At 38.5% G+C, this 12,493-nt stretch overlaps 1 protein-coding gene across 3 annotated transcripts in view; it reads right to left on the reverse strand.

Annotated features, from left to right (window-relative positions):
- Positions 1–1,125: 1,125 nt before the first annotated feature.
- LOC143017638 (uncharacterized) overlaps positions 1,126–12,493 on the reverse strand; it is a 59,456-nt gene continuing 48,088 nt past the window's right edge. For all 3 annotated transcript variants that reach the window (XM_076172426.1, XM_076172424.1, XM_076172425.1), the window contains one exon: positions 1,126–3,581. In XM_076172426.1, coding sequence (XP_076028541.1) covers positions 3,436–3,581 — 146 coding nt within the window. In that variant the 3' untranslated portion in view covers positions 1,126–3,435. The remainder of the gene's footprint in view (positions 3,582–12,493) is intronic.

Here is a 12,493-nt window from a genome sequence, read left to right on the forward strand (position 1 = left end):
TTTCCTTCAGTGATAACCCAAGAGTGATGTCCCAGTGCTGTGGTTATACTGAGGCGTTCCCCTGCGACTACCAACAGGCCTCTTTAATTCTCTATTGAGGCCAAGACGGGTGGCTCCTCACGACTCAACACCAAACTGTCCGCGGCTGTCTTCCATTTGTGACAATGTGTTGGATGCGTGTACTCTCTCATGACCCCAGGGACTATTGAATTAATATGTGTACCAAAGTCCTAGCCACCCCTTGTTGGGCCTATTGGCAGGTGTGGGAGCAGGAAGGCGAATCATAAATGTAAATGACAGCCTAAGGCGACATATATGGTGGGGACGGGCTTGCAGCATATCCATATCAAAATCACTAAACTCGCAGTGCGGGTGCCGGGGTTTGCAAATAAGGCACAAACACGACTAAAGTCCAGGCGTTTGGGGGCTTACTGGATGATACAGATCAGCCTGCCTTTGCATGTGGAAAAACGTTGAGGTCTTGGAAAGCTTTACATACCTGGTAGTAGTGCATAACAGTGGAGTTTCGTGTCAGGAAGTACTTTGAAGAATTGGCATTGCCCATTATGTTATGGACACACTCAACCATAGTATATGTAGGAGGACTAAGATCTGAATTTTCAAGACGCTTACGTTCCTTGTCTTGCTTAAGCATGAACATTGGATGCTAACTTTAAGAGGAGTCTTGGAGAATCATGGCGTATCGCTGGAATTACTTTGTATCAAACCAAAGAGTGTGCTGTGAGGCTCAGCCTAGTCCAAGTACTAGCATAATTCGTGAATTTATTTTCTGGAGACAGCTCTTGATAGAAGAGACGAAAAGGTCACCTACATAATGATAATAATTCTTGATTGCGGGAAGTTATCGAACCTGTCGAGTTATTTGGAATGGGTGGGGTGATTACATGGGAGCTTGTTCGGAGATGTAGGGAAAGGAGCCATCTTGTGAGTGTAGGCACTTCATGGCGTATGCTCCCAATTTATTTTGTTAATAATGGTTTATAAAATAGTTTATTTCAAAACTGATCAAATTTTATTTTAAATATTAAAGTTACCCCTTAAAAATACGTCTTTTACATTCTCTGATATTACATGATAAAGAAAACAAGTAAGGAGTGACCCTATTTTTTAAATTTACCGATATATGAATAAATAAACCAAGAAGGAAGTGAACACATAAGAGTACATGGACATCTTTATCTTATAAAATGTTAGGAGAACTGGCGTAAGGTGACGACTTGTGCCTTGAGGCTGATAATTACTGGAAATTATGTATACCTTTGAATAGCCCATTGCTGTTGCCTTTTTCGATTTTGTTGTTTTATAGACAATGATTGTGGATATCCAGTCTACCTATATTTGTATTGACCTATTTGTAGTATACACGAAATGAACATTGCTCCTTGAACCCTTGTGAATCTAGTTGTTCCTAGCGGTTTTGTTCATTTGCGATAGTCACACTGAACATGTGCTAAATCAAACGTCATACGGCGGTATAGCCCTAGTTCTTTTCACAATAACCGCTTACAAATATACGGACTTACAGTTGTTAATACACGTAGTACTGGAACGTGCTATATTCTTTAGGCGTAAACAAATATAGATAAATTGCTAGTTTTTACAAAGTTTATATTCTATTATTGTATTGTACATCATAAACTTACAAATGGAATTACATCAGTGCATATGTTATTCCTTTAACCCAGCCTTCATACTAGATAGTAAAAAAAAAAAAAAAAAAAATACAATATTCTCTTCATAAGGTAACATTCAACTGCTATATACTGCGACAAAATGTCTTCGGATCTGTCTTTACGTTTTTTGCCATTTCAGCCTCGTAATTCCTCTTTTGTCTCTAACTTCATCTCTAGTACATTTCCTTGCAATTTTATAACTCTCGTAGTCCTGATACCTCGTCCATCATTTTGTTTTATTTTCATTCTGATTTCTAGGAATCCTCCAAACTAGCTTCATTTATGTAATTGAACCTTGAAACTCCAAATGATCATGTAGGTGTATATGTATATGTACAGTATATGTATATGTATATGTATATGCATATGTATATGTATCACTGTTGAGAAATGTAGTAACACGATTGTAAATCACAACTAACACCGCAACCGGACGAAAAAGAGTTGAGTAAGCGAAACTATATATTTCAATTGGTAACTGCAATCCTTTTCAGTAGTACAAAGTGGAAGGAGGATGCTCTCTTAAACAGTAACCTCTTACAAAAGGAAGGGAACTAGAAGAAGAACAAATATCACTACCCCAACCCTAATGTGACCTGAGGATAACATGAGGTCGAGTCAGAGGGAGGGGGGAGGAAACTTGTTAACACTTTGTTTGGTGATGAATAATCCTGATATTATGTCTGGGGTCCATTGACCCTTGGAAATATTCATTTTGGGTAGATACTCAAAGTGCATTCTACCATTTTCCTTCTGAGCCCACAGCCAGATGAATAAGATCGGATTTTTTCCAGTCCATCCGGTGATTTAATTTATTCACGTGTTGAAACACGGCTGAACTTTCTTGACAACACTTGATAGACCTTTTGTGTTCGTTAAATCTTGTCTCTCTCTCTCTCTCTCTCTCTCACTCGGTGGCGCGGTTGGTAGAGTCCCAGACTGTCACTACGGCGGTCCAGGTTCGAATCCTGTCCAGGGCTGAAAATAATATCAGTATCGCTGTGCTTCGAGTCGTTACTCCAACTTTCGTGGGCAGGGAGTTGGGTGTGTGTGTGCGTGTAAGGTCAAAGCATTACCCATAGATCGGTCATACGAGCTCTGAGCTCTCTTCCAGGAGGGAAATAGCTGTCGATCACGAGTCCAACACGTGTTCCAAAGACCGAGGTTAATCACACACACACATACCCACACGCACCTGAGAAATACCTCACATGAATTAAACAATAACATTCATAACATGACGTCAGTACAGTAGGCGAAACAAGTTTTCTTTCTTTTGTTATTCTCTATCTAATTCTCAATAAATATCTTATTCAAATTTTAATCTAGATTTTAATTAATTCAAATTATAGATAAAAAAAAAAGTTTATTCGTGACATACAACAACCAAAAAGTCCCGCCGAACGAACATCACAAATCTATATTTCAGCTTCAATTTTCCAATTTCTATTAATTCCGAATGTGGAACTACAAAACTTTATCTGAAGAATACACTTGCTACACGATTTTTTGGAAAAAAGATTTGGAGCATCATCGTTAAGAACCCCTTCTTCATCTTTTGAAAAACTGGAGGAATCTTCGTCACTGATGTCAGGAAGTTATCCAGAGACAGGTACTGGAATTTCATCACAGTGAGCTACAGGACGTCGTGCTGCTTTGGTTCTTGAGGTTCTTGAGGTTCTTGAGGCTGTTTTGGTTCTTTCTCTTGGTCCCAGTCACGTCAATAGCGCAGAAGTAGTTGTCAGTGACATGGTTTGACGGCTCCTTCCAAACCATGGGAAATGCAAATTTCAGACAACCCTTTTTGCCTTTGGTCCACTGACGCAGATATATAATCGGTGCATGACTTGAATACCATGTGTGGCGCCCAAGCTTTATCCTGGCCACCTGTAATACATATAAAAAAACAATGTCATTAATTGGCACATACAAAATCTTCAGAATTTGTTTATTGTAAGAAATTTGAAAGAATTTTGCATCATATCACGTGAGAATACCCGTACATGTAAACAGAAACGTCAAAAACAAATATGTATCTTAGTTCAGAAAGTTGACCCGATTGAGCAAAACCAATGTGATTTTTTAATTCAGCACATCAAAATTATTCAAAATCAGCTAAAGAAAAAACATAAACAATAAATTTGGTATTGACCAGTGTAATAAAAGAATATATAAAAAAAAGTCACTGGACAGAGACACTCTAGAAGTAGCCTAATCAGCATTTCCTTAGTTCCACTTTGATTGAAATTTTGACTCGTGTGCTCCAGTGGAGTATTCGGAAACGTGCTGGTATCGTTTAGCTGTCAGTTCGAATCCCGCACTCCTCTCCGATTCCCAGCAGTGACTGTTAATTACCTGCCCCAACAGTCCTTAAAGCGGATACTAGGGGAAAGATGACTGCTTCGGCCGCAGCTACTCAGAGCCTCCTTGCCTAGGCTCGTCGCTCACTACCACCTCGATGCTGCAGGTGATTTCCCTTTGGCTGGCCTCCTGACAAGACCCGAAGACTGAGCGAACAGAAGACACCTTATCATCTATTTTCTTCCAGTTCTAAGCAGTGAGGTTTCTATGACAAATATACCAAGAGAATGGGAGCTGATGTTGGGCATCCTAACCATATTCCATGATTTTTTTTTATTCACCACTATGGTCTTGGACCACGTGCTGGCCTTATGATGAACAGCTATTACCCTAACAAATGAGACCTCAGAGCTTGTGTTGTCTGATCTATGGGTATTGCTGTGACTTTACAGACATTGCACATCTATTTCCATGCTCTAGAGAGATAGTAACACCTTGCACTATCAGTGGACGGTTTTTACATTGTGAGCGGGGCTTGAACTCGGCAATGCAACGTAGGAACCTGCAACGCTAACCACTTTACCAATATTGGATAATAGAGAGTGCTAGTCTGCCTCAGGTTCGACGCCGTGGTCAATTCCGTCAGTCCATATCCAAAGTTGTCAATATTTTTGTTATGGCAATTACGTTTGCCGGGGCGCGCGGTACGCCTAGTGGATACCGGCATGAACTCTTGAGCAGGTGGTTGTAAGTTCGAAACTTGGGACCCGCTGCTTGCCTCTTGCGTTGGTCCCTCACAGTACTGGCCAGACGGGGAGGCTCTGTTGGTAATTTTGTTCTGGACTTCGTAGACTTCGGAGACCTTTGATCTTCAAAGACTCGTCTTCGAAGACTCTGGACTTCAGAGACTCTGGCCCTTAAAGCCGCATTTTGGACTTTAACAGAACTTTTAGTCTTTTTTCACCAACTCCATTACGGTCATCAAAAACATAATCCTCGAGTCTCAAGAAGGCACAGCGTGTAGACGATCTCAATCTGTCCCTCCTTCAACAAGTCCCTCCGGAGTCTTGAGGATCGAGAACCTCTACAGGTCTTCCGACAGCTCCAACTGATCATCGTCAGTAGCCCCTTTGAATACACATGGTAGAGGTTGATCGTCTTCTCGAGATCGTTACGTTCTTCGACGACGCCTCCTCCAGCCACGTTCTGTCATGGAACGTCCTCCGAAGGAATCGTTTTCCGCAGGTTAAGATCCATAGTCGGTTGCGTAAAGCCCCGTGTGGCATTTGCCGACCGGCTTCTCCTCGTGGGGTCCTCGCCCAGTCGGCGGTGTCAAAATCCCGTGTGGCGTTTGCCGACTGACCTCACGTGGTAACTTACCCCGTGTGGCTTCTGCCGGCTGGCCTCGCCTCGCGCTGCTTCCCGTGTGGTTTCAGCCGACTGGCCTCTTCTCTGGAATCCTCGGCCAGCCGGCGGTGTTAAAATCCCGTGTGGTTTCAGCCGGTTGGCCTCTTCTCGGGAATCCTCGGCCAGCCGGCGGTGTTGCAGCAGCGAAATCTCCTCCGACTCTTTCGAGGAGCCAGTAGGAGCGAGCCAGGTCTCGCCACACCAAAGAGGACAATTCAGATGATGACGATAATTGTCATTATAATTTTTGCTACTGTCATCATTATTATCATTATTTCTATTGTTAATAAAATTATTATTGTTATTGTTGTTGTTATCGTTGTTTCTGGTATCGTTGTTATTGTTATCGTTGTCGTTGTTGCTGTTATCGTTGTTGTCGTTGTTATCGTTGTTGTTATTGTTGCTATTGTTGTTATCGTTGTTGTTGTTATCATTGTTATCGTTGTTGTTGTTGTTATCGTTGTTATCATTGTTGTTATCGTTGTTATTGTTGTTATCGTTGTTATTATCGTCGTTGTTGTTATCGTTGTCGTCGTTGTTGTCGTTGTCGTTGTTGTTGTTATCGTTGCTGTTGTCGTCGTTGCTGTTGTTATCGTTGTTCTTGTAATCGCTGTTGTTATCGTTGTTGTTATCGTTGTTGTTATCATTGTTGTTATCGTTGTTGTTGTCGTTGTCGTTATTGTTGTTGATGTTATCGTTGTTGTTATCGTTGTTGATGTTATCGTTGTTGTTGTTGTTATCGTTGTTATCGTTGTTGTTATCGTTGTTGTTGTTATCGTTGTTGTTATCGTTGTTATCGTTGTTGTTATCGTTGTTGTTATTGTTGTTATTGTTGTTATTGTTGTTATAGTTGTTATTGTTGTTATAGTTGTTGTTATAGTTGTTGTTGTTATAGTTGTTATAGTTGTTGTTATAGTTGTTGTTATAGTTGTTATAGTTGTTGTTATAGTTGTTGTTGTTATAGTTGTTGTTATAGTTGTTGTTATAGTTGTTGTTGTTATAGTTGTTGTTGTTATAGTTGTTGTTATAGTTGTTGTTATAGTTGTTGTTGTTATAGTTGTTATAGTTGTTGTTATAGTTGTTATTGTTGTTATTGTTGTTATAGTTGTTGTTGTTGTTATAGTTGTTGTTGTTATAGTTGTTGTTGTTATAGTTGTTGTTATAGTTGTTATAGTTGTTGTTGTTGTAGTTGTTGTTATAGTTGTTGTTGTTGTTATAGTTGTTGTTGTTGTTATAGTTGTTGTTATAGTTGTTGTTGTTGTTATAGTTGTTGTTGTTATAGTTGTTGTTGTTATAGTTGTTGTTGTTGTTGTTATAGTTGTTGTTGTTGTTATAGTTGTTGTTGTTATAGTTGTTGTTGTTATAGTTGTTGTTGTTATAGTTGTTGTTGTTGTTATAGTTGTTGTTGTTGTTATAGTTGTTGTTGTTGTTATAGTTGTTGTTGTTGTTATAGTTGTTGTTGTTGTTATAGTTGTTGTTGTTGTTATAGTTGTTGTTGTTGTTATAGTTGTTGTTGTTGTTATAGTTGTTGTTGTTGTTATAGTTGTTGTTGTTATAGTTGTTGTTGTTGTAGTTGTTGTTGTTGTTGTAGTTGTTGTTGTTGTTGTTGTTGTTGTTGTTGTAGTTGTTGCTGTAGTTCTAAGCTGTTGTTGTTGCTATTGTTGTTGTTGTTGCTATTGTTGTAGTTGTTGCTGTAGTTTTAAGCTGTTGTTGTTGTTGTTGTTGTAGTTGTTGCTGTAGTTCTAAGCTGTTGTTGTTGCTATTGTTGTGGTTGTTGCTATTGTTGTAGTTGTTGCTGTAGTTGTTGTTGTTGCTGTAGTTGTTGTTGTTGCTGTAGTTGTTGTTGTTGCTGTAGTTGTTGTTGTTGCTGTAGTTGTTGTTGTTGCTGTAGTTGTTGTTGTTGCTGTAGTTGTTGTTGTTGCTGTAGTTGTTGTTGTTGCTGTAGTTGTTGTTGTTGCTGTAGTTGTTGTTGTTGCTGTAGTTGTTGTTGTTGCTGTAGTTGTTGTTGTTGCTGTAGTTGTTGTTGTTGCTGTAGTTGTTGTTGTTGCTGTAGTTGTTGTTGTTGCTGTAGTTGTTGTTGTTGCTGTAGTTGTTGTTGTTGTTGTTGTTGTTGTTGTTGTTGCTGTTGTTGTTGTTGCTGTAGTTGTTGTTGTTGCTGTAGTTGTTGTTGTTGTTGTAGTTGTTGTTGTAGTTGTAGTTGTAGTTGTTATAGTTGTAGTTGTTGATGTAGTTGTAGTTGTTGGTGTTGTTGTATTTGTTGATGTAGTTGTAGTTGTTGATGTAGTTGTTGTAGTTGTTGTAGTTGTAGTTGTTGATGTAGTTGTAGTTGTTGATGTAGTTGTAGTTGTTGATGTAGTTGTTGTTGTTGCTGTAGTTGTTGCTGTAGTAGTTGTTGCTGTAGTTGTTGCTGTTGTTGTAGTTGTTGCTGTTGTTGTAGTTGTTGCTGTTGTTGTAGTTGTTGCTGTTGTTGTAGTTGTTGCTGTTGTTGTAGTTGTTGCTGTTGTTGTAGTTGTTGCTGTTGTTGTAGTTGTTGTTGTTGTAGTAGTAGTAGTTGTTGTTGTAGTTGTTGTTGTTGTTGTAGTTATCGCTGTTGTAGTTATCGCTGTTGTTGTTGTAGTTATCGCTGTTGTTGTAGTTTTCGCTGTTGTTGTTGTTATAGTTGTTGTTGTTGTTGTTATAGTTGTTGTTGTTGTTGTAGTTGGTTGTAGTTGTTGTAGTGGTTGTAGTTGTTGTTGTTGTTGTTGTAGTTGTAGTTGTTGTAGTTGTAGTTGTTGTAGTTGTAGTTGTAGTTGTTGTAGTTGTAGTTGTTGTAGTTGTTGTTGTTGTTGTTGTAGTTGTTGTAGTTGTTGTAGTTGTTGTAGTTGTTGTTGTTGTTGTTGTAGTTGTTGTAGTTGTAGTTGTTGTAGTTGTAGTTGTTGTAGTTGTAGTTGTTGTAGTTGTTGTAGTTATCGCTGTTGTTGTTGTAGTTATCGCTGTTGTTGTTGTAGTTATCGCTGTTGTTGTAGTTGTTGCTGTTGTAGTCATCGCTGTTGTTGTAGTTATCGCTGTTGTTGTTGTAGTTATCGCTGTTGTTGTAGTTATCGCTGTTGTAGTTATCGCTGTTGTTGTAGTTATCGCTGTTGTAGTCGTTGTTGTTGTTGTTGTTGTTGTTGTTGTTGTAGTTGTAGTTGTTGTAGTTGTAGTTGTTGTAGTTGTAGTTGTTGTAGTTGTAGTTGTTGTAGTTGTAGTTGTTGTAGTTGTAGTTGTTGTAGTTGTTGTAGTTATCGCTGTTGTTGTTGTAGTTATCGCTGTTGTTGTTGTAGTTATCGCTGTTGTTGTTGTTGTAGTCGTTGTTGTAGTCGTTGTTGTTGTAGTTGTAGTCATCGCTGTAGTTGTTGTTGTAGTCATCGCTGTTGTTGTTGTTGTAGTTATCGCTGTTGTAGTTATCGCTGTTGTTGTAGTTATCGCTGTTGTTGTTATCGCTGTTGTTGTTGTTATCGCTGTTGTTGTTGTTATCGCTGTTGTTGTAGTTGTATCGCTGTTGTTGTTGTTGTTGTTGTTATCGCTGTTATTGTTGTTGTAGTTATCGTTGTTTTTGTTGTTGTTGTTATCGCTGTTGTTGTTGTTATCGCTGTTGTTGTTATCGCTGTTGTTGTTATCGCTGTTGTTATCGCTGTTGTTGTTATCGCTGTTGTTGTTATCGCTGTTGTTATCGCTGTTGTTGTTATCGCTGTTGTTGTTGTTATCGCTGTTGTTGTTGTTATCGCTGTTGTTGTTGTTGTTATCGCTGTTGTTGTTATCGCTGTTGTTGTTATCGCTGTTGTTATCGCTGTTGTTGTTGTTGTTGTTATCGCTGTTGTTGTTGTTATCGCTGTTGTTGTTGTTGTTATCGCTGTTGTTGTTATCGTTGTTGTTGTTGTTATCGCTGTTGTTGTTGTTATCGCTGTTGTTATCGTTGTTGTTATCGTTGTTGTTATTACTACTACTTCTACTACACACGACTCAAGACTCGTTGACGCAGTGGTAACGTTCGCAGCCGTCACTACGGTGGTCCAAGTTCTAATCCCGCCCAGGACTAGAAATAATTTCAGTATCGCTTGGCTGCGAGTCGTTGCTCCAACTCTTGTAGGCGGGGAGTTGGGTGTGTGTGTGTGCGTATAAGGTCACAGCATTACCCATAGATCGGTCATATATGAGCTCTGAGCTCTCTTCCGGGAGGGTAATAGCTGTTAAACACGAGTACAACACGTTATCCAAGACCATGGTGAATCACACACACACACACACACACACACACACACACACACACACACACACACACACACACACACACACACACACACACACACATTATATATATATATATATATATATATATATATAATATATGTATATATATACAAGTGTTACGTTGTTAGTTACGATGAACTATACGATTTGAAGATTATAAAACTAAATAGAATAAAAATTTAAGAAAATATAGGTGAGGTTAAAATTGATCGATAGTTGACAATGAGCAATGGCGGGCCTAACGCGTCGAAGTGCGTGAACATTTTGTGAACATTTCGTAATCTCCTCGTAAACACACAATGGACCATTACACTGTGTTACAAAAAATCGTACGTTGTCTATGTTTTTCAACTGAATTAGAACCATTTTGCACAGCTGAATCCAATAATGACACCCATTTTTCTCAATCAGGTCAGGTTTTTATGCTGATTTTATTTTTGTAAATCCGATCTTCTGACTAAATCAATTACATTTCTGTGACATTATCAGTTGATTTTTGTTAATATTTCTCATCCAAAAAAAGGTTTTAGGAGAAAAAAAATCTAATAGAATATATTCAAATGTTACAAACTTCAATTTCTGTAAATTGAATAATAGACATTAATGGTAAATACGTGTAAATTAAACGTTGCGTCGTCATTGTGCAAAATTCAGGGCATAAACTTCGGTTTCTTAGAACCCTTCGAATGCTCAGCTGCAGGAATGTCTCTCTTCAGGGCTTAACAATAACCAGCCATCATGACTGCATCCTAGCGTCCCTGATACCTGGTCTCCATCTCTTTTAGAACATAAGAACATAAGAATAAAGGAGACTGCAAAAGACCATAAGGCCTACACTAGGCAGCTCCGTATCCACCACCACCTGTCATCCCCATCCATAAAGTTGTCTAATCGTTTTTTAAAACAACTGATAGTTTCAGCGCTTACTAAATGGTTACTAAGTTTATTCCATTCATCGACCACCCTTTTAGTAAACCAATTCTTGCCTATATCCTTCTTAAATCTAAATTTGTCCAGATGTTGTTGTTGTAGTTGTTGTTGTTGTTGTAGTTGTTGTTGTTGTTGTAGTTGTTGTTGTTATAGTTGTTGTTATAGTTGTTGTTATAGTTGTTGTTATAGTTGTTGTTGTTGTTATAGTTGTTGTTGTTGTTATAGTTGTTGTTGTTATAGTTGTTGTTGTTGTTATAGTTGTTGTTGTAGTTGTTGTTGCTGTAGTTGTTGTTGTTGCTGTAGTTGTTGTTGTTGCTGTAGTTGTTGTTGTTGCTGTAGTTGTTGTTGTTGCTGTAGTTGTTGTTGTTGCTGTAGTTGTTGTTGTTGCTGTAGTTGTTGTTGTTGCTGTAGTTGTTGTTGTTGCTGTAGTTGTTGTTGTTGCTGTAGTTGTTGTTGTTGCTGTAGTTGTTGTTGTTGCTGTAGTTGTTGTTGTTGCTGTAGTTGTTGTTGTTGCTGTAGTTGTTGTTGTTGCTGTAGTTGTTGTTGCTGTAGTTGTTGTTGCTGTAGTTGTTGTTGTTGCTGTTGTTGCTGTAGTTGTTGTTGTTGCTGTAGTTGTTGTTGCTGTAGTTGTTGCTGTAGTTGTTGTTGCTGTTGTTGTTGTTGCTGTTGTTGTTGTTGCTGTAGTTGTTGTTGTTGCTGTAGTTGTTGTTGCTGTAGTTGTTGTTGTTGCTGTAGTTGTTGTTGTTGCTGTAGTTGTTGTTGTTGCTGTAGTTGTTGTTGTTGCTGTAGTTGTTGTTGTTGCTGTAGTTGTTGTTGCTGTAGTTGTTGTTGTTGCTGTAGTTGTTGTTGTTGCTGTAGTTGTTGTTGCTGTAGTTGTTGTTGTTGCTGTAGTTGTTGTTGTTGCTGTAGTTGTTGTTGTTGCTGTAGTTGTTGTTGCTGTAGTTGTTGCTGTAGTTGTTGTTGTTGCTGTAGTTGTAGTTGTAGTTGTAGTTGTAGTAGTTGTAGTTGTAGTTGTAGTAGTTGTAGTTGTAGTTGTAGTAGTTGTTGTTGTAGTTGTAGTAGTTGTAGTTGTAGTTGTAGTTGTAGTTGTAGTTGTAGTTGTTGTTGTTGTAGTTGTAGTTGTAGTTGTAGTAGTTGTTGTAGTTGTAGTTGTAGTTGTAGTTGTCGCTGTTGTTGTTGTAGTTATCGCTGTTGTTGTAGTTATCGCTGTTGTTGTAGTTGTTGTTGTAGTCGTTGTTGTTGTAGTTGTTGTTGCTGTAGTTGTTGTTGTTGTTGTAGTTGTAGTTGTTGTAGTTGTAGTTGTTGTAGTAGTTGTTGTAGTTGTTGTAGTTGTAGTTGTAGTTGTTGTTGTTGTTGTTGTAGTTGTAGTTGTTGTTGTTGTTGTTGTAGTTGTAGTTGTTGTTGTAGTTGTTGTAGTTGTTGTAGTTGTTGTAGTTGTTGTAGTTGTAGTTGTTGTTGTAGTTGTAGTTATCGCTGTTGTTGTTGTAGTTGTTGTAGTTATCGCTGTTGTTGTTGTAGTTATCGCTGTTGTTGTTGTAGTTATCGCTGTTGTTGTAGTTATCGCTGTTGTTGTAGTTATCGCTGTTGTTGTTGTAGTTATCGCTGTTGTTGTTGTAGTCGTTGTTGTTGTAGTCATCGCTGTTGTTGTTGTAGTTATCGCTGTTGTTGTTGTTGTAGTTATCGCTGTTGTTGTAGTCGTTGTTGTTGTTGTTGTAGTCGTTGTTGTTGTAGTCGTTGTTGTTGTTGTAGTTGTAGTTGTTGTAGTTGTAGTTGTTGTTGTAGTTGTTGTTGTAGTTGTAGTTGTTGTAGTTGTTGTAGTTATCGCTGTTGTTGTTGTAGTTATCGCTGTTGTAGTTATCGCTGTTGTTGTAGTCGTTGTTGTTGAAGTCGTT

The sequence above is a fragment of the Oratosquilla oratoria genome, chromosome 32 (genome assembly GCF_046742065.1).
Source record: "Oratosquilla oratoria isolate Oo_2021 chromosome 32, ASM4674206v1, whole genome shotgun sequence".
NCBI classification, from domain to species: Eukaryota; Metazoa; Arthropoda; class Malacostraca; order Stomatopoda; family Squillidae; genus Oratosquilla; species Oratosquilla oratoria.